Raw genomic sequence first — 20,643 nt, 5'->3', positions numbered from 1 at the left:
ATAGACGCACATCAACGTGCAGTCATCTTGCCTACCAATATTTTTAAATCTTACAGGCCATTGTGTGGTAGCTGATGGGCACACCACCATTGTGGTGGCATACAGTCCTTAGTGTGTGTCCTTCAGCACCTTATGGTAACATCACTCATTGGGTCATATCATCTCTGTCTGTCCCGAATTGGTGAGCTATCCCGACCTGTGCATTCTCATGCCTATGTCCAGCTTCCCTACACCTTTTCTCATTAGTCAAACCTAGGTTTGCTGTTGCTGCACTCAAGCTCCATTCTTGTGTGCAGCAGTACCAGACATTGTTTTCTGTTTGAAAACCTGTATGTCTGTAGCTGTAGGCCTATTATGATACCACGAATTTAGCAGATGTACAGTGTATGCCAACACACTTAAGCAGTCCTTCTAAGAATACAAAGATGATTAAAGTTTTTGGCCTTATTACTGAACATGTTTATGAACTTAACTGTGCTGTATATTGATGTGATGTTTATCTGTAGCTTTTTTCATGCAAAAAATTGAATTTGTAGATTTAAGTAGTTATAAATGGCACTGGTGACAACCACCTCATGCCTCTCATTCTGTGCAAATAATCCAGAATATGCTATCATGACACAGGTCAGATATATTTTTCCACTGGATATTCATTATGTCTGGTTATCAAAAATAAAATATTTGGTTTGAGGCCACACATGTTTTTGAAGCATGTAGAGACCATAGAAATTTAAAATTAATTTATGTAGATGCTGTCAGGCAGTATTATTAACACAGTAATAAGTCAGTAGCTCTTTATGCAGTCGTTAGTAAGAAAAGGTCTTAGTTAAAGTGTATGAAGATTGATCTGCCCTTACAAATGCTATAAAAAGCTAAAGTTTATGTCCTGAATAACTTCTGATTTTGCAGTACAACTGTTGAAGAAAATGGTGACAGTGTCAATGCAATTAAAAAAGGAGCAGGGTTGGATGAAACAGCAACACCACGGACTGTAGATGTGTCATCTAAAACTTCATTACCAGCTGCAGCAACTTCTGTTGCTGAAGAGCCCATGGCAACACAAACACCTGGGAGAAGTACTGGAAAATCAAAGCAACAGATAGATGTTAAAGCAGAATTGGAGAAGAGGCAAGGAGGAAAACAGCTCATCAACCTTGTTGTAATAGGTAAGGCAACACTCAGTTAAAAAAATCTCTTTAAATTGTTTTTGTTTTATATTCTTAGAATGTCCAGTTCTAGACATAATTCAGTATATTAATTTAAAACATCAGAATCACAGACATCTTTCACTGACAACATAACACTTTAGCCTCTGGATGCTTACAAGACATGTTTCAATAATGTGCATGTTAAGCTCGGTAAATTATTTTCCCCCAATACAGTTGGGACTGCTGCTACTTTTAACAGCAATTGTGAGATTTGTGTAGACATTATCTGGCTTCTGCATTTCTATCTCACTGTGCAGTGAGAACAGAGAGTACAAGCTTGACTCCCTTACTTTCCTCTCTAAAAACCAGTAACCAACAAAAATAAACAGACTAAAAAACAGGAAAACAAAGTAGGAAGTTGCACAAGCAAAACTTTTATTATTGTAAAATACTTAGCACTAACTATTTTACAATAAAAGTTTTTTTTGTACAACTTCCTACTTTTTAGACTGTCATATCTGTGTTCCTGGTGTTATTTCTCCCTACTTTTTAGACTTCATATCTATGTTCCTGGTGTTATTTTTCCTAGTAAATCTTTCTGGCTCTCTTTCTTGGATCATACCTTGGCTTCCCATAAGAAACAAAATTGCAAGAGGTAGAAGTACACAGCTGGTAAGACATTTTGTTTCATTTACCTCAATCCTCGGAGTGATGTAGTTTCTTTTCCTCGTGCTGCCATTTTGATGAGGCAGTTCAGTATCACTCTGGTCAGTCTGCTTGTTTTGCTTCTTCTTCTGTTGTACGGTTCCTCAGTCTGGTGCTGTGTTTAGCTCCCAGTGTCTCCCCCATCTCCTCCTATGCCAATGATTTTTATTTTATTCACATCTTATGGGTCTGCACTTTCAGTTTTACTGGTCCATTAGGTTCTTATGCCTAATTCACAAATGGACTGCCATTCTCTTTACTTATGGCTGATATCTGGTCAGTTCTTTCCACTTAACTCACACTGTATTCTGCATTCACTTGTCTTCCCTCTTTCTGTATTTGTCTCTCCTCCTCCTCCTGTAAGACAGACTCCAGTCTACCCTTCTCAGTATACTTCTCAAATTATTTCTGACTTACTGGTTCTTGTAATGCATCTTTTACTCAAACAGTCTTCTTATGCATCTGCCTATTTTTCTTTCTCTGTCTCAGCTCCTTAGGCTGTTTGCTGGATTGTTTTCCTGAGCCCGACCTTGCATATTCAGCTTCTGTTTTGTTTTTTGCCAGTCTTACCCCTGCTGTCACCCCAGTCTGTTCTACCAGCTTATCAGCTGGCCTCTAAATTGCTTTTAGCTTTCTGGATTGGGCAGCTTGCATCCAAACAAATGTCAGTTCTTCTGCCAGTGTTATGCCATATGTGCTTTTAATACTTTGATGTTTGATCCAACGGTAGCCTGTTCTCTGACAGTGGTCCTGACTGTTTCCTCCTTTTTACACAGGCCCTGGCACTGGCTTCTAAACTGACATTAGAGTAGGCCTTCATGATGAACCTTTTGTTGGTCCTACCAGTGGCATCAGGCATAGATCGGCCTTTTCCTGGGTGCCAAGCATATTAATGGGTTAGGTTCATAGGTAAGGACTAGCAATTGGTCTGCAGACCATTTCTAGCCTAGCCAAAAAAAACTAATCAAAATTTCTCTTTTGCCTGAAGGAGCAAGACAAGCTAGATCAGGATAGAATTTGAGGCTGCCCATCCAATTATCTAGGTTTACCTTGAAGTTGGCAAGGGTCCTACTATGCTTGACATGTAGAGGAAGTTTGTACCAGAGGTGAGAGGGTACATTGGAATATGAATCTGTCATGCCAACGTGTCCTATTTATCAGCCTTTGGTTTAGTTCCTTTAACTAAGTCTTTGATGTACCATTAGTTCTTTGAAGTAATAGGAGATCAGATACAGATGGATCTTTCACAACATGAAAGGCTATACCTAGATCTCCACTGAGGAGTTTGTAAAGACTGAGTACAGAGAAAGGGCTTCCAGTCTCTCCTGATAACCAAGATTTTTGAGGCCACTGATCTTTTTAGCTATGAATTTCTGAGGTCTGTCAAATTGTGTGATATGTTCATATAAATACTTGCCAGAAGGTGCATTGTTTTCAGTAATGGGTCTGATAAGATATATGAGTAAAGGGGGAATTAAGACATCTTTGGAAATTAAATGAGACAGATAAAAGGCTTTCTGAACTACTGTGGAGACATGATGGTCAAATAATAAAGATTTATCAAGAAGAGTACCCAGATCCCTTACAACAATGACTGACTGATTGGAAGGGTGCATCTCCTCTACAGTAGGAGAAATCATTTTGTTTACCAAAATGACCCATACTACATTTTTTACATTTAGTTTGAAACAGTTGTCCTAGCACCAATTGTTAACATGCTCTAAGGTGTGTTGAAACAGTTGTGAGTAGTCAGCTGAAGATCAAATAACAACCAGTTTACAGCCATGTGTAACATTAGTTGAAGGTGTGAGAAATATATGCCAAATAGGAGAGGGCCCAAAACTGAGCTCTCTGGTACACCACTGGTAACTTATTTGCTTTCAGAAGTGCCACCTGCTATTCTAACCACATGGGTTCTGTCAGACAACTAGTTAGCAATCCATTGCACAAAATAAAGATTTATATTTAAATGTACAAGTCTGTCAATGATCCCTGCATGAGGAATAGTGTCAAAGGCGTTGGCCAGGTATAGATGTGCTGTATGCACTGCATAACCAGTATCCACTGCTTCAGTTGCTTTTTCAAAGAAATTAATTAGGTTAAAGAGACAGGGCCTTCCTTTGATAGAGCCAAATTGATGAGGGTCCACGGTTGAGAGATTTTAAATGTTCAGATTAATGAAGGCTGAGATAATGTGCTCGGTAGCTTTACATATGAGGCTAGTGAGACTAATGGGTCTGTAGGTACAAGGATCAGTGGTTGGGGCCCCCTCGTGTAATAGCAAGGATCAGTGGTTGGGGCACTCTTGTGTAATGACATTGCAATATCTGATGTTCTTCGTCTCACATTGCTGCAGTCATGACCTGTGGGTAGTCTGCTGTCCTCGGTCGGCCCGAATACCAAAGGGCTAGGCTGGCGTCGGTCATTGTCGCTTAGAGCTGATGTCAGTATGCAGTAGTACTTAAGCGCATGACCGACGCCATATCCCCAGTCTTTCTTGCCGCGTGGTCCGAAGCAGAAGCAGTGTTTGCGAGTGGCGTTCGGCGTTCTGAAATTTTCATTTACCGAGTTTCAGACCGAAGACCAAGTTGGGCTAAGTACCCCGTTGGGGAAATTTTTGTTTTTTCTTGCCTCAGTTATCCGGATGTCAGAAAAAGTCAATAATTGTATTTCTTGTGGGAAACAGATACCTCATAGGGATTATCATTCTCTCTGTATTCCTTGCTTAGGGCCTGAGCACGACGTAGTCGGGTGTCGCTTTTGTGCTAGATTTAATAAGCGCACCATTAAGCGAAGGTTAGACTGTGCCAGGCTTGTTTTCGGTAAGCGGTGTAACTATAACATGCCGTCGGATCCTCCGATGCCCGCTACCACTAAGAAGCATAAGGATAAATCCTTGCGATCTAAACCGGATGAGTCGTCCGTTGCGGACGCCAGTTCCTCGGAGCCTCCGGTTGAATCTATGGATCCTGCCGAGGGTTCAGCTGAATCCCAGGGGGAACCTTTACTTTTACAGGAGTTGGCCTCTCAGGAGTCAGGACAGGCCGAGGGTGCTTCTCAGGTTTCAGTAGTTCCATCCTTACAAAAGGTTATTAGGCCTTCTACTTCAGTGGCTAAAGGCCATGCTAAGGCCAAACCTGGTCTTGCTGGACCTGGTCTTTCTTCTAGCTCTCCAGCCCCTGTTCCTAAAAAACATATGTTGAAAATGGCGGAGGACTTGATTACTTTGATCAGGGGTTCTATGCCCCCCCCCAGAGAAGAGGCCTAGGGTGAAGGCAGATTTAGAGGGAATGGATCATTCCTCGGACTACTCTGATTCCTCAGCTGAGGAAATTCAGGATTTTCCTTCCTATTCTGATTCGGATGCAGAGGACTCCTGTCCTTCTGCTTCTCCTCCAGAAGATTTTTCCTTTTCTGAAACTTTACATACCATGAGGGAGCATTTCAAGTGGGAAGGTCAAGATTTTTCAGATTCTAGGAAAAGGCTTAGGGAATTTTTGTTTCTGCCACAACATAGGCCCTTGGCTATTCCTCCTGTCTTAGATGTTGTTCAGGATGTTTTTTCTGAAGCTTCCCTTAATCCTGATTCTCTGCCTCCAGCCCCTGTTAAGCCTGACAGGTATTACAGAGTTCCAGAAGCACATAAGTACTTGTATAAGAGTCCTAGGGCTGATCCGGAAACCATTATTCCAGGCCCTAAGGGGGTTAAGGTTTCTGTGGCTAAAAATCCAGTCCCTTTGGATAAAGATTCTAGGGCTTTAGACAGGTGGGGGAAAAAAGTGTACACCTCCTCTACGTTAGCTGTGAGGGCTTTGAATTGCCAATTTCATATGCTGAAGTATCAGAACTTTTTGTTAGGCCAATTGAAATCTAAGGTAGATGCTTTATCTGAGGGTATAGAGTGTAAGGAGCTCCAGGAGTTGGTTCATGCATCAGATCAAGTTGGCAAGCATTCTTTGCAGTGTGGTTTTGATGCTCTTCAGGCTTCTGCTAGGGTGGCTGCTACAGGTTCAGTTATTCGTAGGCATGCCTGGCTTAAGGATCAAAATTTGACAGAACATGTAAAGGCTCGAATTTTGGATGCTCCTCTTCAATCTGAAGTTCTTTTTGGTCCTCCTGTGGAATCAGTTTTGAAAAAGATGGAAGATAAGGCTAAGTCTATGCAGACAGTCAAGGATTTTTTGCAGGTGCAGCCCCCTAAGTTTAGTAGGAATTGGCCTGCTAGGGGATAGTCTTATCCTTCTTCGGATTATCAGCCTAAGGGCAGGTCTAGACGGGGTAGAGGCAGGGCTCACGCTCAGGGTTCCTTCAGGCCTAGGACTTGGAGTTCTCCTGCACAGTCTTCTGGTGAGGGCAGGGGTCAGCCCTTTCGTAAGCAGACCCAATGACCTGTATCTTCCGCTGCCAGACCCTCCCTTACTGGCAGCTCCTCTAGGAGGAAAGTTGGGACTTTTCAAAGAAAACTGGAATTTGATCACCCAAGACAAATGGGTGTTGGATGTAATAAATCGAGGTTACAAGTTTTATTTTCACACTTTTCCTCCTTTCAAGGGCATGCCGGATGTGCCTCCTCAACAAAGGCTGGAGGCTCAGGAGCAGATTTCTTTACTTTTGCAGATGGAGGCGATTCAGGTGGTCCCTCCTTCAGAAGTAGGCCTAGGGTTTTATTCCCGTCTATTCCTGGTACCAAAGAAAGGAAACACTTGGAGGCCAATTCTGGATTTGTCCATTCTCAACACCTACCTAGAAATTCCAAAGTTCAAGATGTTAACATTACAACAACTTCTGCCTATGATAGGCAAAGATCATTGGATGGTAACCCTGGATCTCAAAGAGGCCTATCTTCACATCCCTATCAAGCCCAGCTGCAGGAGATTCCTGAGATTTCGGGCTGGTACTTCTCATTATCAATTCTCTGCATTGCCCTTTGGCTTATCTACTGCGCCCAGGGTGTTCACAAAAGTTCTGGCTCCTGTGATTGCTTTCTTGAGACAGGGAGGAATACAAATTTATCCTTATTTGGACGATTGCCTGATTCTTGCTCAAAACAAAGACAAATTACTACAGCATCTCCAGTATGTAATGACAGTTTTAAGGTGCCTAGGGTATACTGTGAACGAAATAAAGTCCAGTCTAGTGCCCTCTCAGGACATGTGCTTTCTGGGTGTGAGACTGAATACAGCCTCTCAGATGGCATTTCTGACCCTGGACAAACAAAGAACTCTTCCTCTCTATTTCCAGCAGTTATCAGTAATGTCCAGGCTGACTGCAAGGACAGTCCTCCAAGCCTTGGGGTTCATGGCATCTTGCATTCTAGTACTTCCCAATGCCAAACTGCATATGAGGAAGCTTCAATGGTATCTCAAAAGTGTGTGGGCTCAGCACTCCCACAGTTTGGACACGTCATTCGGATTATACCTTGCATCCAGAAAGAATTACTTTGGTGGGCTCAGGAATGTCACCTAAACAAGGGGCTCTCTGTGTCCAGACTAGAGGCGAGTCAGATCCTAACGACGGATGCCTCGGACTTGGCTTGGGGAGCACACTTCAATGGAAAATGGATGCAAGACATGTGGCCTCCCAAACTTCTACATTTGCATATCAACATGAAGGAGATGTTAGCAGTTCAATTTGCTTTGATGGCGTTCAAGGAACTCCTTCAGCCAGGACAGGTGTTGATACAAACAGACAACACAACAGTCATGTGGTACATCAACAAGCAGGGGGGTACCCATTCTTACCCTCTTTGCAGACAAGCAATGATTTTATGGGAGACTGCTCTGGGTTTGCGAATCAATCTTCAGGCAAGGTTTCTGCCAGGAGCACAGAACTCCCTAGCAGATGTTTTGAGCAGACAAATGGTGGATCCCCACGAGTGGAAGCTGGATCCTCAGATTTTCAAACAATTGACTGTGGCTTGGGGAACTCCAGACATAGATCTATTCGCTTCCCCACTCAATTTTCAACTTCCAAAATTTTGCACAAAGATGTTCCACCCAGATGCTTGGAAAGTGGATGCTCTGTCTTTCAGTTGGAACAACCTTCACATTTATGCTTTTCCTCCTCTGCCTCTTCTTCCCAAGGTACTCTTGAAAGTCAGACGGGAAAAGCCTTGCATGATTCTGATAGCACCAGACTGGCCACGTCAACATTGGTATCCTCTGCTGAGGAGTTTAATCCAGGAGCCTCCTTGGCCTCTGCCACAGATTCCTCATTTGTTGTCTCAGTCAAACAATCATTTTCTCAATGTTCAGGTGCAGTCCCTCCATCTGACAGCCTGGCGTATTCTGTGATGGAGCCGGTGGGGTCTCAGCTTCCTCAACAGGTTTTAGATGTCATTTTGGAAGCTAGGCGGCCTAGCACTAGAAAAGTTTATGCTGATAAATGGAAGAGATTTTTTCTTTGGAGCACTGCAAAGGGTTTTGATGTTTCAGTGCCTAATTTGAGTTTTGCTCTACAGTACCTTACTGAATTACTGGACAAGGGTTTGTCATTCTCTTCTGTGAAGGTTCATGCTGCAGCCATTTCTGCTCACTATGATTGTGACCCTCCTTTATTTTCCCATCCTTTGTTCAAACAATTTCTTAGAGGGGCAAAGAATATAAGACCCCCACGTAGAGCTCCTACTCCTTCCTGGGATCTCAATTTTGTTTTGGAGAAACTTACTTTACCTCCTTTTGAACCTGCAGCTACGTCTGAACTGAAGTTTTGTCTTGGAAGACTGCTTTTTGTTGGCCATTACCTCTGCCAGGAGGGTATCTGAATTACAGGCTCTCATGGCAGTAGAACCTTTTTTGATATTTCATAAGGATAGAGTTTCTATGCGGACTAACCCTACTTTCATGCCTAAAGTGATTTCTAGTGTGGCCTTGAATCAGTCTATTCATTTGCCTACTTTTTATGCTGAACCCCAAAATAAAGGGGAAAAAGTATTGCATTCTTTGGATATCCATAGGCAGTTACGTTACTACTTGAACAGAACTAAGGAGTTCAGACAGACTCAACAGTTATTTGTTTCTTTTGCCTTGAGTTCACAGGGGAAAGCTGTTTCTAAGCAGACTATTTCAAAGTGGATTGGTCATTGTATTGACCTTTGTTATTCTCATCATGGGAAGGATGTCCCTGCTGGGATCAGGCCTCATTCTACTAGGGCTACTGCCACTTCTACTGCTTTTTTGAGGGGTGTAGCTACTAAGGATATTTTGGAAGCAGCTACTTGGAGTTCTGTACACACTTTCACTAAGCATTACCATCTCCCTCTCTATTCCAAGTCCAAGGCTGGGTTTGCCACTGCAGTTTTACAGGGCATGTTAGCAGCCCCTAATTCCTTGTAATTTGCCAGCCTCCCTTTTCCTTTGCTTTGGGATTCTACCCACAGGTCATGACTGCAGCAATGTGAGACGAAGAACATAGTACAGTTTTGTACCTACCATAAATGTAGATGTTCGAGGATCTACATTGCTGCAGTCCAATTTTCCCTCCCTCCTTCCCCTCTATAGGTGGGGGTTGCTGGGTTTTGTTTGAAGATACTCTTTACTTACACACTGGGGGTTGTTGGGCATTTTCTATTTTTGGCTTTGGCCTTTTCTTTTAGGCCTTCTGACATCTGGGGCAAGAAAGACTGAAGATATGGCGTCGGTCATGCGCTTAAGTACTACTGCGTACTGACGTCAGCTCTAAGCGACAATGACCGACGCCAGCCTAGCCCTTTGGTATTCGGGCCGACCGAGGACAGCGGACTACCCACAGGTCATGACTGCAGCAATGTAGATCCTCGAACATCTACATTTATGGTAGGTACAAAACTGTACTTTTACCAGACTTCAAGAATGTAACCAGTGGAGAAGCTTACTTTAAAGAGTTTAAGTAGGGATTCAGAAAGGTCATATTTGGCACTGATAATCAGGCAACCTGGTATGATCTTTCTTCGTGTTTTACTCTGTTGCATTCATCACCTATGCGTTATCCCTGCTGTGTTTGCCCTCAGCTGGCCCGAAGTCCAGAGTCAGTGTTTTTCTGCGTCAGCTGCTGTCACTTGTTGACTGATGTCAGGTCATCAGTGCTATAAAGCAAGGCAGTCGACGCCATTACATCAGTCTTTCTTGCCGTGGAGCCCGTAGCAGAAGCAGCTCACAAGTGTGCTGGTCGGTCGCTACCAGAGCTCAAATTACAGCTGAAAACGTCTAAAGCTAAGTACCCCGTTTGGGATCCTTTTTTCTTGCACTAACCGATGTCCAAAAAAGTTAACAGTTGTCTTGCCTGTGGAAAGCGGATCCCACACTGAGACTTCCATTCATATTGCATCACTTATTTAGTCCCAGACCACGATGTCCCCTGTTGCTGGTTCTGTGCCCTCTTTAACACGAGAACCACTCGTCATAGAGCTCTTATTGTAGACAGGTATTTTCATCTTCCATCTTTGCATTCCGAAATGGCGTCCGTCAGCCAGCAATCCATAGACATTCCAAAAAAAGTAGAGGTAAAGATAGAGACAGACCACACAAGGCTAAGCCTTCCGACGACGCTACTGGTAGGCGGGTAGTCACTTCTCCGGAATTCAGTGAGGAGCTTTCCCAGCCCCTGATGCCCGATATGATATCTACGCAGGCCTCTACCGAGACCCTTTTGGGGTCCAGTATGCTGCAGAAATCTTCTTTGTCTTCCGAGCCTTTTGTTGTTTCTGCCTCGGTTGGGTCCATAGCCGTGATGCAGGCACCGGCTTTCGAGGATGCCTTTCGCACTACCGATTCTAGACAAAAAACGACGTCCTCTCATCCGACTACCGTTTCTCTCAGATCGATGGATGCTCTTAGGCCTAGAAGCCAGGGCACTCCTAGAAAATCTACCTCTAGTCACCATCTTACTTCTGCTGCACCACCCCAAGCCCAAATGCCTAAGATGGCAGAGGATGTTTTCTCCCTTATCAGGGGTAGTCAGGCCACAACTTCTAAAAGGAAAAGACACCCTTCTCTTTAAATAATGACAGAGCAGGATTCTGAGGAATCTGATTATTCAGATTTTGAAGAGGAACAACACCGTCTTACTGCTCATGAAGATTCAGATGCGGAGGAATCCAGTCCTTCTGCCTCCCCATCAGAAGATCTTTCCTTTGGGGAAAGCCTTCACACCCACAGGGAACATTTCCACTGGGAATCGCAGGACTTCCCTCAGTCTAAGAAAAGACTAAGAGAATTTCTAGACCTGCCCCAGCAAAAACTCCTGGCCATCCCTCCTATCTTAGAAGTGGTGGATGATGTTTTCCATGAATCCAGCTTAGCCCCTGATGCCCTCCTACCTGCTCCCAGTAAACCTAACAGGTATTACAGAGTACCAGATTCTCAGAAATACCTGTACAGAAATCCTGTTGCAGACACTGAGGTCATTACACAGGGACCTAAAGGAGCTAAGACTAGTTCTGCAAAGAATCCTATTCCTTCTGACAAGGAATCCAAAGCTCTGGACAGATGGGGTAAAAAAAGTATACACCTCTGCAACCTTAGCTATCAGAGGACTCAACTTGTCAGTTCCATATGTTAAAATATCAACAACAGCAAAAGATTTCTACCTTTCCTGACTGTGCCAGTTCGAAAGAGTAAGCAGATTTACTGCACTCTGCTTGTCAAGTGGCCAAACACTCTTTGCACTGTGGATATGACACACTAGAAGCCTCAAGCAGGGCAGCAGTGTCAGGATCTGTCATTAGGAGACATGCATGGTTGAAGGTACAACCTCTCCCTGATCATGTCAAGTCCAAATTAATTGATGCACCCTTGGATAAGGGCCGCTTGTTTGGAGTAAAAGCAGAAGAGGTGCTTAAAAAGATGGAAGACAAAGCAAAATCTTTGCAAACAGTAAAAGATTTCTTTCAGGTTCAACCTCCTAGGTTCAGCAGGAATTTCCCCTCTAAGCACTGGTCCTTTCCTGCACCTAGTAGACAGGGGCAAGGTAAGCCCCGCAGGGACAGACCACCCAGGCCCTTTTCCCAGGGACAGCAGAGAACCAAACAGTGGACCACTTCCACCCCAAAGGCAGGGAGTTCTAAGCCATCCTTCTATAGCAAAAACTCTTAATGACTCCCTCTCCCCCCTCTGTCCTCCTTTCACTCACCAAAAGCTAGGAGGAAGGCTCTCCCTCTGCAAAGAAAATTGACTTTCTGTAACAAAAGACCAATGGGTCTTATAGGTTCATAGGCTGGTACTAGGCTATTGGCCCTAGGGCCTATACAAGGCTAGCCATAACAATTCCCTGGCTATTTCTTCCCACAGTGTTTACTTCCCTGGACCCATCTAGCAGGGCGAATGATGTGATCCCTGGGGTGAATTTCCTATCTCCCATCCAATCATCAAGGTTCCTTTTGAAGATAGCCAAAGAGGTGCTCTTCTTGACATGTATGGGCAGTCTACACCAGAGTCTGGGAAGTCTGTGGGTCAGGAATCTATCCTGTGATGACAAGGTTTAGATCCCTGGAGCATGTCTCTCTGAGGGATTGGGATTTCTTTAAGTGTAGCATGTCCAACAGCTCTGGGTTTGACATGGCCTTGTATGTTTAGCAGAGATTGCTTCTGAGTAGACGGTATGTGACAGAGTATAGCTGGAGTTTTTTTAGACAGTTAGCACAGGGCATCTGCTTTAGTCCTGTGATTCTTTTAGTGAGGTATTTCTGCGGCCTTTCCAGTTGATGCAGATGTCTTGAGAGGTACATACCAAACGGGGCGTTGTACTCTATAGTGGGTCTAATGAGGGATGAGTACAGTGGGGCAATAACTTCCTTTTTTCTGGATGAAAAGCCCTTAGTGATGAGGTGTGCCACATAGAAGGATTTCCTGACTGTTGTGGTGATGTGGTTATCGAAGGTGAGACCACTGTCCACCTGTGTCCCCAAGTGTCATCACACTTTCGGAGTTTAGTGCACTGCCACCTATGTGGTAATTCATGGGTACATGTTTTTTCCCAAAGGGGATAACTATGCGTTTCTTGGCATTGAGCTTGAGCCTATGGCTCTGGCACCAAGCATCTGTTTCTGTAAGGCCCTTTTGTAGAATATCCACATCATTTGGGGATTCAGTAATGGCTCCCAGTTTGCAGTCATCTGCGTACTTTGTTAGCCAGGGTCCCTTAGTGTTCGCCTGTACTTCAGAGAAGTAGATGTCAAACAAGAGCGGTCACAGGACTGAACCCTGAGATACTCCATTTGTCACTTGTCTGGAGCTGGATTTGGAGTCGACTACTTTTACAGTGTGGGTTCTGTCAGTAAGCCAGTTGGCAACCCATCGAGTGACGTAGGGATTAATGCCAGCTTAGTAAGTTTATCTATGATTCCAGAGTGGGGGATGGTGTTGAAGGCCTTGTCAAGGTCCAGATAGGTTGTGTGGACCACCTTACCCTTGTCCATGGCTGTGGAGACTGATTCAAAGAAGTCATTCAGGTTCAGGAGACAAGATCTGCCCTTTTTGAACCCAAACTGCATGGGGTCCAGTGTTTGAAGGTTGCCAATGTCTTTGTTTATAAGTTCTATGATAATACGTTCCATGGCCTTGCCGATCAGGCTCGTCAGACTGATGGGGCAGTAGTTCCCGGGATCCAAGGTGGATCCTTCCTTGTGGAGTGGGATAACTGTAGCTGTGCACCACTCAGTGGCACAACGCCTGAGGTGAAGCTGTGATTAAACATGACACTTATGTGAGATGCCAATTCATTTTGTAGTTCATGTAGTACACAGCTTGGGATGTCGTCTGGTCCCATGGATGCTGTATTCTTAGCTTTGGAGAGTGCATTTTTTACCTGTGTGACCGTTATTACTGGAATTTGGCAATCTTTCAGCATTGATATGGGCTGTTTAGGGGGTGAGGGGGGGGGTGAAGTTTGCACTGAATCGATCTGCCAGGATCATTTTTCAGGGATACAAAGTCTCGTTCAGCAAACTCCCAATTCATTTTTCAGGGATACAAAGTCTCTCTCAGCGTATTCCCAATTCCAAGAGGGTACCCAGACTTACCTCCAAATCAGGGGGTAGAGGCATTGAAACAAGTCCAAACTCTCATATCTCAGGGGGCAGTAGAACCTGTTCCCGCAGATCAAACAGGCAAAGGCTTTTATTCCAGACTATTCCTTGTTCCCAGAAAAGAGGGCACTTGTCACCCCATCCTGGATCTGTCCATTCTGAACACTGCACTGTTGGTCCCCAAATTCAAAATGCTAACTTTGCAGCAGATGCTGCCTATGCTGACAGAAAATGCCTGGTTAGTGACCCTAGACCTAAAAGATGCCTCCCTCCACATCCCCATAAGGGAATCTTGCAGGAAATTCCTGCTCTTCAGAGCAGGCTCTCACAGCACTTTCAGTCCACTGCGCTACCCTTTGGCTGATCTACGTCTCCCAGGGTATTCACCAAATGCTTAGCCCCGGCCATAGAATTTTGTAGACGGAGAAATATTCACATTTACCCTTATCTGGACAACTGCCTCATTCAGGCAGAGTGCAAAGAAAAGCTACTCCAGGACCTCCTCTTTGTCAAAACCTTTCTAACTTCCTTAGGGTTCTCTATCAGTGAAAAGAAATCAAAGCAAACACCCTCCAGGATGATCATTTTCTTGGGAGCACTGCTGGACACAGCATCCCAAATGGCCTTCCTATCCCCAGAAAAGCAGAGCTTCCTGCCTCTCTGCTTTACCCAGCTGGCTTCCAGAAGTCACCTCACAGCGAGGAAGTTCCTGCAAGCCTTGGGGGGTACATGGCATCTTTCATCCTTCTAATTCCTCTTGCTAGGCTTCACATGAGAAAACTTCAGTGGTATCTAAAGAACCTTTTGTGTCAGCACTCTCAGCCTCTAGAGACCTCTGTCCCTCTGATCCCCTGTATAAAGGCTGAGTTTCTCTGGTGGGCAGGGGCCTGTGCCAAGAACAGGGATCTCCCCTTCATCCTCCGCCCTACCGGGCAGACCATCACCACGGATGCCTCAGACGTTGCTTGGGGTGCTCACCTAGCAGGCAGCTGCACCCAAGGCCTTTGGGATGCCCAGCACCTTCCCTTACATATCAGCCAGAAGGAAATGATGGCAGTACAAAAGGCTCTGATATCCTTCAAACCTCATCTCAGGCCAGGCGTTCTCCTTATCAAAACAGACCACACCACTGTAATGTTGTACATCACCAAACAGGGAGGGACCCAATCTTACCCTCTGTGCAGGCTAGCCATGAACCTCTGGCTGACAGCCTCCTCCATGGGACTACACCTAATAGCGCAATACCTACCAGGGATCAACAACTCCCTGAAAGACCACTTAAGCAGAAACTCACTGGACCCCCATGAATGGCAGCTGTATAGAAAACTCTTTTTGCAAGTCACTCAGGAGTGGGGAACTCCGGAGGTGGATCTCTCTGCTTCGCACCTCAACCACCAGTTAAAAAAAATTTGTACCAGGGAGTATCACCACCCAGTCTTGAAGGTGGATGCCTTGACCTTCCCCTGGAACTCCCTCTTTGTGTACGCATTCCCTCCTGTGCCTCTTATTCCCAAGGTACTGATCAAGATAAGGGAGCAGAGACCAAAAAGGTCATCCTCATTGCTCCAGATTGGCCCAGACAGCATTGGTACCCCTTACTGTGCAGCCTGACCTCACAGCCTCCTAGGCAGCTTCCCCTGTTCTCAGACATCTTAACTCAGGTGGGGGGATGCTGCATCCGGGCTTGCAGACTCTCAAACTGTCAGCATGGCTTATACTCTAAAAGCAAACAAGGGCCCCCTGTTAAGCAAACAGGCCCTAGACATCATCACAGAGGCCAGAAGGCCCAGCACCAGAAAATTTTATGCAGGGAAATGAAAGATTCTGCTCCTGGTGCCAATCCAGAGGGGACAATTCCTCACAACCTTCCATCCCTCTTATCCTGGACTATCTAGTGGAGTTGCTCAATAGTGGCCTGTCCTTCTCTTCTGTTAAAATCCACACCTCAGCCATTTCAGCTCATTTTGATACAGACCTGCTCCTGTTCTCACATCCTTTGATTAAACAATTCCACAGAGGGGGGCTGCTGATATCAGACCTCCCAGAAGGCCACCCACACCAGCCTGGGACCTGAATTATGTTTTGGAAAAACTAACCTTACCACCCTTCGAACCTGCTGCATCAACAGAACCGAAATACCTCTCCTGGAAGACTGCTTTCCTACTAGCTATCACCTCAGCCAGAAGGGTTTCAGAACTTCAGGCATTGATGGCCACTGAGCCCTTCATCATTTTTCATGCAGACAGGGTCTCCCTGAGGACTAACCCCTCCTTTATGCCCAATGTAGTATCAAATGTAACTCTCAACCAAGGCCATACATTTACCCACCTTCTTCCCTAACCCTCAAAACAAGGGGGAAAGAATTCTGCACTCACTAGACATGCACAGACAGCTCAGATACTACATAGACCATACTAAAGCCTTCAGGAAAACAGACTAACTTCTTGTCAGCTTTGCCCCAGGGGCAGAGGGGAAGCCCATTTCCAAGCAAACCATTTCCAAATAGATATCACACTGCATCCATTTCTACTACAGATTACATAGGAAACCCCCTAAGTCTATTCGTACCCATTCCACTAGGGCAGCCTCCTCTTCCACAGCATTCCTCAGAGGAGTTCCCACCTGGGACATCTTGGAAGCTGCCACCTGGACTTCTGTCCATACCTTTACAAAGCATTACCACTTACCTCTTTTCTCTAAGGCTAGGGCAGGGTTTGCCTCTGCAGTTCTGCAGGGCATGCTGATCCAGGCCTAGATTTCTTACTAATCCTACCACCCCTCTCCTCAGCTTTGGGAATCCTCCCACAGGTGATAACTGCAACAGTGAAACATGAAGAACATAGTACAGTTGTGTACACTTACCATAAATGTAGATGTTCAGGTGCATTCACTGTTGCAGTCTTGGTTTCCCTCCCTCCTTCCCCCTTATATCCTCTTTCCTTAGGGAGACATAAGCTTTTTACGGTGGCTTTTAGCCACCAGGACCACTTTACCATATTTCCTGGGACTTCTGACTGGTTAGGGCAAGAAAAACTGATGTAATGGCATCGGCTGCCTTGCTTTATAGCACTGACTACCTGACATCAGTCAACAAGCGAAAGCAGCCGACGCAGAAAAACATTGACTCTGGTATTCGGGCTGGCTGAGGGCTACCACAGCAGGGATAACCCACAGGTGATGACTGCAACAGTGAATGCACTCGAACATCTACATTTATGGTAAGTTTACACAACTGTACTTTATCAGGGCTTGTGAATGAAGTATTAGTTTTTGAAAGGGCTGAGATAACTTATTCCGTAGTAATTAAAGGGGGTGGCTTGGTTTGTGGAACCTGTGAGATAGCTATAACAGTGGGTGGAGTAAGAATTGCACTGAATTTGTTATAGAATCATAGGAGGTTACTAGGCTAGTGGCCCTGGGGCCCTTACCAGCCTAGCCAAGAGTTTATCCCCAGAAAGAATCCTCAGTCACCACCTGTTGCCCCTGTCAAATGAAGGATGCAGGTGGAACCCCTGGGACACATTTGTGTTTCCCATCCACTCATTTGAGTGTTTCTATTTCAAGGTGATTTTTTTTGTTTTATTTCAGGCTGAAAATGAGACATTTTGGTTGCAAGAAGCTGAATAGTTGTATTTTGAGAATTACACTTTGTGGTCAAAAGTCCAATCACACTTCCATGTAGTTGCTGACTGTCATTGCATGATGTTTTGATATTGAAGACTTAGTGCCACTGTCCCTCTCATCCTCTGTCAAGCCCAGGGTTCACATAGTTATGAGTCCCAAAGGTTTGTTAGCTGCAGGTATTTTCTATAGTTCCTTATGCTTCACATGAGAATTTGGCGCAGTGATGCCAAAGTATTCTCCCTAGACAGCATTGTCCTTTTTACCCACACTTGTTACAAAGCTGTCCTTTGTTCTTCTGCCCCCAAGCATCTTTTACTAGACTTGTTCAACTATCCGTTCATTTAGCTATAAGTACTGCATATATGTCTGCCTTAGAGGGAGGAGTGCATTTTCAGTCTAATGTGAGTCAGTGTTTCTGTTTGCAAGAAGAGTCCCAGAGGCACATAAATTTGTTAGAAATGTGAGTTGTAAAACTAGTCATATAAATCTTTGGCAATCTGTTGCTATGAGGCCACATTATTATCAAGTTAGATAACATGCCAGTGTTATTGTATATGAACAAATAAGGAGAGATTAGTAGGACGTATAAAACGTTAGTAGAGAATGTAAAATATTGCATGATAATTGTAAAAATCAATCAGAGGAGCTTAGAAAAGACCAGCAAAAAGAGAATGAAAGGACAGTTTACAATACAAAAAATGAGAGGACATCTGTGTATTCTCCCATGTATGCAACAAAGTTCAGAAGGATTAGGATTTTTGCATTGAAGTGTTTGCATGGGTATTTTTATGGGTTTATTGATTTGAGTTTGTCAAGCTATGTTTTGTCTGCATACTTTGGTTGGCAAAATAGATAGTCAGCAGTTCCCCAGGTTGGGGAATATGCCCTTTCCCCTGTGATTGTGCGATCTGTGAGCTGGAATAAATAATTAGCAAGGGGTGGGGTGGGGATGCACGAGGGCTTGCCACCTGCAAAAACATGTTTTTTTTTGTTTGCATGTTCTGTGGTTAATCTTCTGAGCATGCATTGAAGTGTGTCAATGTTTTGTGTTAGCATCGTCGACATTTACCCTGTGATGTAGTAAACTCCTTGTAGGCTTCACGCAAAGCCTACACAAAGTTTGTATCTGTGCGGTGAACAGCAGCGCTAATTACATATTCATGCCACTCACCATGTTTAAATGTAAACAATCTCTGTTTCCTAGCTGGCAGCAGTGTTACTGGCCAGGAAACCATGTAAAGCAACACGGATAGCAAACCTGGTTACCTCAGAGCACGGTAGGTTAGTGGGATTGCACAGAATGCCACAGTGATAACCAAGGCTTAACATATAGTTATGTGTATGTCCCAAACTCAGTACAGGACAGTGTATACAGTGCAGAATATTGTGAAATCCCATTCCAGGCAGTCTGTACAGAAGTTGTGTAAACGATCTGTAAGGGTACATGGACTGCCATGTAAAATAAACACTCAGTGGAAGTGTGTGTATTGAATAAGGACACACAAATGAATTGTAGGGGTGAACACAGGGAAAGAGACAGGTGAAACAACCTAATGTACAGCAGATGAAGGTATGTTAATGGAAAACGGTTGTACCAGGAACACCAATCACATATCAGTATGGTACAGTACGGACTGCACAGTGAAAATGTGTATTATGTGACTGTCACATAAGGTGACATAACAGTAGGGAAGATGTCTCTGTGAGATGAGCATCCTTAAATGAACAGTGCAGAGGGCATCTATCAGGGATGTTATATACAATTGGGGTAGGGTGCAAATTGTGAAGCTGTGCAAACTGATTTGCCTAAATATAAGTTTAATCTCAAAAGAGGTCTCCAAAATGTGCGATAGTAAAGGGCTCATGGAAAACAGTAAAAGAAGCATGCACAATCATGGATAATATCAGAATAATACCACCAGTAATCCCATGTCTCGGACATAACATCTGTGATTAAGTGCTCAGAGATGGTTCTGCACAAACACATTTGTGCAATTATTATGACATGTCAGCAATAGTCACTCACACTGTCCTGACACTGTAACATCTGCTGGAGGTGTTAGGAGGAACACTACTATACTTGTATGTTACATTATGATCAATACAGGCTAGTTGACTGGTGTAGATTGCATATATACACTGTCACGAATGTTACCCATGCCTTCAATGTTGTCAAATGGCTGTGTATGTACTGTGTGCATCATGGAACAGGTATCACACATGCATTTGGTACAATACCTTGATGGGGGGGGGGGGTCCTGTACCATCAGACAATAATGTTTATGCAACAAAAAGAATAGCTAGGTATGGCCAATAAGATGTGTGACAGCTCACTGTGGACAGGTGGTACACCTCAGTTACACATCACTGGAAGATGTGTAGGGTGGTACATGAAGAAAAGTGCATTGTACTCAGTTACTGATGTAATGAAGGCTGTGAACTGTAGAGGTGTTGTGATCTTTGATGTGGATGTCCCTGACATACTCTGTAGTTGTGTTACCTACAAGAGAGTAGCCAGCATTGTGGCCACATGCTGCTGGACATTTCACATGCCGTGTACCCCAGGATGCAGATCACGTACCTATTGATTTGATTATAGGGTGTGATGTCTACATTATCCTTGGGTTGTGCATTTGTTTTCATTATGTAACAAATCTCCCCATTTTTGTGTTTCATTGTAGGTGTTGTTATGACTGTGGCAACAGTCTTTGGTGTGTGTTCATACTGTGTGTATTATACTAATATCACAGTTGGAGTCCGTGATTGCCCATAATCTGTAGTCCTTCAGACAGCTGTTTGGACACAGGATGTGTATGTCATTTGTGACGTCTGTGACTTAAATAATGGACAGGAAAGGGCCTAGCAGACAGTCCTGATGTACGAACCTGATCACTGGACCTGAGGTATAGGTCACTTCACATGTTTCAACATATTTAGATGCCACTGTGTGATCCACTGGTGTACCCACTTGGTGATATAGGTGTTTATGGCCACATCTGACAGTGCTGAATGAACACCTCAGTGTGGATTTGTGTCAAATGCCCTGGGCTTGTCAAGTTCAAAAGGATGATAGTGTTGTCATTGTGCATGCCCTTGATAAACTATTTGAGGTCATTTAACAGATGTAACAGACAAGATGTAGCATTAACAAATTACACAGATTTG

General features: G+C 44.3%; 1 protein-coding gene across 2 annotated transcripts in view; it reads left to right on the top strand.

The window, feature by feature from the left end:
* The window catches only part of HBS1L (HBS1 like translational GTPase), a 2,781,383-nt gene that overhangs the window by 1,466,344 nt on the left and 1,294,396 nt on the right, over positions 1 to 20,643 (top strand). For both annotated transcript variants that reach the window (XM_044076292.1, XM_044076279.1), the window contains one exon: positions 910 to 1,166. In XM_044076292.1, the coding sequence (XP_043932227.1) occupies positions 910 to 1,166 (257 nt within the window). The remainder of the gene's footprint in view (positions 1 to 909; positions 1,167 to 20,643) is intronic.

The sequence above is a fragment of the Protopterus annectens genome, chromosome 1.part1, assembly GCF_019279795.1.
Source record: "Protopterus annectens isolate FY-2018-M chromosome 1.part1, PAN1.0, whole genome shotgun sequence".
Classification (NCBI taxonomy): domain Eukaryota; kingdom Metazoa; phylum Chordata; order Ceratodontiformes; family Protopteridae; genus Protopterus; species Protopterus annectens.
Note: the sequence above shows the minus strand (reverse complement) of the source record. Positions and strands in the feature narration are given on the sequence as shown.